Genomic DNA, 5319 nt, shown 5'->3' on the forward strand with positions numbered 1-5319 from the left:
TACCATTAGGAATATCTGACCAGGGGAGGGGGGGGGGGGGTTGGAGGTCCTCCCAGCAGTTAAGAGGTTGACAACACCAATGTGTTGGAGGCTCCGGATGGCACTTGGTTACAATGGCTATCTCTCTGGAAGGAGTTGGAAGCTTCGAATGGATATGCCTTTGTGGCTTCGAACAAAGTAAAAATGTGAGAGATAGTAGGGAAGTAGTTGAGGTGTTTGACTGGTTTTGGAGTTTGATCTCTAAGCACTTAGCAAGAAAAAGTATCACCACACAAACATGGTCCCCTTTCGATAGTATCAACGTACATATGGAGTCAATGTGATCTTGTATCACTAAAAGCTACTCCCTCTAAACAAATATATGACGTATTAGATCACTAGTGACCTAAATCATCTTATATTTGTTTATAGAGGGAGTATAAAGGATGTCCTTTGTTGAAGTGTACATGTGGATTGCCTAGCCCTTTTCATCAGTTTAGGCTTTTGGTTGCGTTGGCTAGTGAATGAAGCTTAACATGGTATCAGAGCCCAAGGTCTTGAGTTCAAATCCTGGCTTTGAGTCTATCCACATGCCGTGTAGGTGAGAAGGGGTGTTGAAGTGTATATGTGGATTGCCTAGCCCTTTCCATTAGTTCGGACTTTTGTTTGCGTTGGCTAGTGCATGAAGTTTAACATCCTTAACCTTGCCAACACTTGATCTTGAAATTTTTTGGGGTCAACAACTATCTTCCAACTTGCATCTTTTAAGACTATCATGAAAAACAGGTGTAAACAATAGGCCCTTTAATCAAGTTGTCATATATCAATTTTTTTTACTATTTACTGTAGATCAACAGCCGTACCGTCTTTTATTCCAGAAATTTTTGCCCAGACCTGTTTAAATCCACTCTCACTGGGAGCGGGTTTAAACAAGTCTGGGCAAAGGATGCAATTTCAAAAAGCCAACGAGGATTTTGTCGATCCAGGCTCCGTTCTCAAGTCCCTGGACCACAGTGCGGACTTTGCATCGATGCTTAGGGACCTGGCGACGATGATGTGATCTCAGCCACATCACAACCGCTGAGCCAACGGTTAGACCAAAACCGCACGACTGGGCCAAGCTCTGTTGAAGTGGAGGCATGAAATAGGGCAAGCTCAAAGGTCGAGGCTTCGATGTCGCGCCCAAACCAGCAGTAACTGGTCGGTTGAGTTTAGAGTTTAGATGCCCATAGGTTTATTAGTTCCCACTGCTCTGATTTTGTGTACTGTTATTATTGAGTTTGATATGTCTATGTTACTCATTCTTAACTATGAAATTTTCTAAAATAGGGGTCCATATAATTAATGCTCAGACTAGAGAAATACTGTGCGGGAGGCCTCTTATTCTGTCTGTTCTTTGTTATATCAGGGGACTGACAAACATTATCCGTTTATCAATAAAGAAGATGGACAGTTCTGAGTGGGAGCACATCCCTGTACCATCAAGGCAAGTTGGCAATTTCTTGGTATTAGTGGAATAGTTCTGATCTGCACATTTGAAATTGACGTAGCATTTAGTTATTGGAAGCATTGGGTCCATCACATCAAAAGATAACATAAGTTCCTCTTCTCCTTTTTTTTCTCAAACATGATTGTGTCATGAATTGACGTGGGATATCTGAGACTACTATGGACACATACTAAATAATGCAGTGTTAGGGTAGCTAGATATCACTCTCCGCACAAATATACATCATGTAATTACTAAACAGAAAAATGCTGTGATGCAGTGTAAGGGCTATTGTTGCGTTAAACCTTCACAACTATGCAAGTGGAAGGAACCCATGGGGAAATTTGAAGCCTGAATACTTGGAAAAGGTGCTATGAATACATTGATGTGATTATTTATTGTTTTTCCTGTTTACAAACATTTCATCCCAAGGAAGCTGGAGCAATATCTATTCATTGAGAATAATATAATGATTTTTTATATATTTGTTTATGTCTAGAAAGGATTTGTCGAAGCCCAATCAGATGATGGCCTTCTTGAAATATTTGGGTTGAAGCAAGGGTGGCATGCATCCCTTGTGATGGTTGAACTTATATCTGCCAAACACATAGCACATGTATTTGTGTACACAATAATTAGATTGGGTAGTCATATGAAATGAAGAATATCTGTTGTGGTAGCTGTTTACTACCTTTTGTTAATCGCCATAGAAGAATATAGTTTTATGGCATGTATATTACTTAGTGGGACAGGTGAGGAAAAAATAACCTTTAGGTGTATTGGTGACAGGTTAATGCATGGAACATAACTATAAAACTTGAGCACCGACCTTTCATACTCTCTCCAGTCCTTAGAGGTTTTTCCCAAGTCAAAGAAGTTTGACCAACTCTATAGAAAAATATGCGTGTTGAAATATTTTCTTATAAACTTGGTCAATGTATATATTTCTAGACTTGGTCAAACTTCAACAAGTTTGACAAAGATAAACCTCGAACTTCTATTAATTTGGAATGGAAGGAGTAAGGTATATTTTTCTATAGACTTGGTCATCAAACTAAAAGGAGTTTGATATAGGACAAACCTTAAACTTCAATTAGTTTGGAATGGAGGAAGTAATTCACTACAACATAGAACCCTCATGCCTCTCCCTATGCTCCCATGTGGTATCGCCTCTCAGTACTCCATATCATATTTTTGTCTCTGTGGCATAGAATTAATGAGGTAAGAGTAGGAAACCTTCTTATATTCTAGATACCATCTTTAACACAATCCAACAAAGAAATCGTTAAAACTTGAATCCCTCGCGTCGCTCCACACGGGTGACTCGGGCGGTACTGAAACCTTGCCGTCTGGGGGCTCTCTCTTCCCTCTTTCTCTCCCTCGTTGCCTTTGGAGGGGGCCGCCGGCTCATCGTGCAGGCGCCTATGAAGGGGGCGGCGAGGCCTTCGGCTGCTCCCCTGCCTCGGGCGAGGGCTGGGATCTGAGGCGGTGGCTTCGACCGGTGTGGGTGGCGTCCGTCCGCCGGCGGTGGGCGTTCGTCAGCGCAGTTGACCGGACTTCCTTGGCTGCTTGGGCAGCGGGGTCCCGGTGGACGACGTCCTGACGTGAGGTGGTTCCCCGTGCCCCTCCCGTCAGATCTGGGGCAGACCATCCTAGCGAGCGGCTCTCCCTATCAGCTAGTCCAGATCTCCGGCATCCGTGCTCGGAGGTGTTGGTGGCGGGCTTAGTGGGTGCCAGGATGGGAACTTCTTCGGGGGAAACCTCTGGCCAATGGCGGTGGCCACGTCGTCGATGGCGCTCCTGTGTCATTTGCCTCCTTGGTGGTGATGGCAAGGTCAACTCCCCTGCTCCCTCCTCCCTCTGTGTCGGGTGAAAACCCTAGTTCCTCATGAATGGGCGGCGGCGGCGCCATGGCTTCGTCACCTCCTTGGAGGCGTTGTCTTGGGCATTTAGATGGAGGGTGTGCGCGGCAAGCGCGAATGGTTCCTGGTGCCGGAGGTGGTGGCGGTGTGGCATCTACCGCGTCGGCGACGTCGGGTCTCGGCGGCGTGGCGCAGCGGGGTCTCGGCAATGGACATGCGTTCATGGACGTGCGCAGGGTGGTGGCATTGTCTGGCTCATGGTGGCGTCGACGGTAGTTGGGCCTGGCAAGGTCAATGCATGGATCTCTCCTGAAGTTGGAACAGCGGAAGATGGCGGTGGTGGATTCTTGGAGCGTGCACATGTGGTTCGTGTTGAGGATCTGCTAGACCGGCCGGGGATCTCGGCTCGCCGGCGGGCGGCGTAGTGAGGCCACCGGATTAGATGGTGTGCGTTGATGCGTGGTCACGACACTTCATTGACCTAGTAGGTGTAGCGACATAGATTGCCAGGAAGGAGGCTTTGGGTTGACCCATGTATTTGATTTTGTCAGATTCTATTGAATAATATAATAAAAATGGTTGTGCGCATCGCTCGATGCAGAGGCCGGGGTTATCCTCCTTTTTGAAAAAAAACATCCAATTTGACTCACATTGTCTTAATAAGAGTGTGGACCTTTGCATTAAATACTTGGTATATTTAAGATACAACCAATTGGATTGGTGGGTATCTAAGTGAGATGGCATACTTATAAGAGACGACCAATGGGACTGACCACAAAACAGATAATATAAAATGGTTAACTTTGAAGTACAAATCAATTCCAAGTCCATTAACTGGAAATATGAGATCACGTTGGTGTGCTACTCCGGTAAGCAAATGAGGAAAATAAAAAGAAAGGAAAGAAAATATTAAATAAATATTATGTAAAACTGAAGCAAGAAACATAAGGTGTCAATGTCAACATTGTAGTGTCCACGTCATGTTATAACTGTTCCAATTGTTTCAGGCAGCAGCAATCCGGTTAGAGATCAAAGGTGGCCAATGGAGGGATGCATATATGCAAATGGATGGGGAGCCATGGAAGCAACCACTGAGCACCGAGTATTCGACATTCGTTGATATCAAGAGGGTACCTTACCCATCAATGATCATCAGCGGTGCAGATCGCTAATGAGAGCCGACGATTTTATGTGCTCGCCCAGTTGGACCTGCAAAGAGCAGTTTTCAGCTTCCAGCCCGGAAGCTCGATGAATTACAAGCTCAATCCTGATCATCCTCGTGCAAAGCCGTAACAATATATGAAGCTGTGGATACATAGAATTTGTATAGCAACGACAGAATGTAGCCATGCCACTGCTTTGATCTGAGTTATGAACTTAATATCATGTGTACAGGATGAAGTTGCTCTTGCAAATTGTTCAGTAATTCGAGGGTGATACTGACAATTTTGTTGTAAAAGTGAGGCTTAAGACAAACTAATTTTTTTGCCAAGTACTCCCTCTGTCCGAAAATACTTGTCATCAAAATGGACAAAAACTGATGTATGTAGAACTAAAATACATCTAGATACATCTCCTTCTATTCATTTTGATGACAAGTATTTCCGGACGGAGGGAGTAGGAAACTTTATGAAAACTGTTAGGTGATGTGATATATATAACCAACATTACTACGAGGAAGCTCATATCCTCGTGCATACTCATGCACTAGACTAGAGATCACATGTAGGTACGTTTTGTTCACTATTTTGTGGAGTTAATAGTTACTACCTCTGTAACTAAATATTTAGTTATAGAGGTAGTACTAAACTATATATGTGAGTCATTAGTTACACGACATGAAAACTTGGTTGAAACGTTTCAGTATTTTTTTAGGTCGAAAGTTATCATTTGATACTATAAGAGTTACCCACATTGTTATCTATGCAAAAAGAGCCTTGGCTCAGTGGTTGGGCATGCGGTTGTGCAGCCTGGCGACCCGAGTTCAAT

General features: G+C 44.0%; 1 protein-coding gene across 1 annotated transcript in view; it reads left to right on the plus strand.

Moving 5' to 3' along the window:
- Positions 1-5115, plus strand: part of LOC123156003 (diacylglycerol kinase 4) — a 48562-nt gene extending 43447 nt beyond the window's left edge. Inside the window, exons 9-12 of the mRNA XM_044574173.1 lie at positions 1388-1465; positions 1749-1836; positions 1968-2084; positions 4338-5115. Of these exons, the coding sequence (XP_044430108.1) occupies positions 1388-1465; positions 1749-1836; positions 1968-2084; positions 4338-4502 (448 nt within the window). The 3' untranslated portion in view covers positions 4503-5115. The remainder of the gene's footprint in view (positions 1-1387; positions 1466-1748; positions 1837-1967; positions 2085-4337) is intronic.
- Positions 5116-5319: the final 204 nt, after the last annotated feature.

The sequence above is a fragment of the Triticum aestivum genome, chromosome 7B (genome assembly GCF_018294505.1).
Source record: "Triticum aestivum cultivar Chinese Spring chromosome 7B, IWGSC CS RefSeq v2.1, whole genome shotgun sequence".
Classification (NCBI taxonomy): Eukaryota; Viridiplantae; Streptophyta; class Magnoliopsida; order Poales; family Poaceae; genus Triticum; species Triticum aestivum.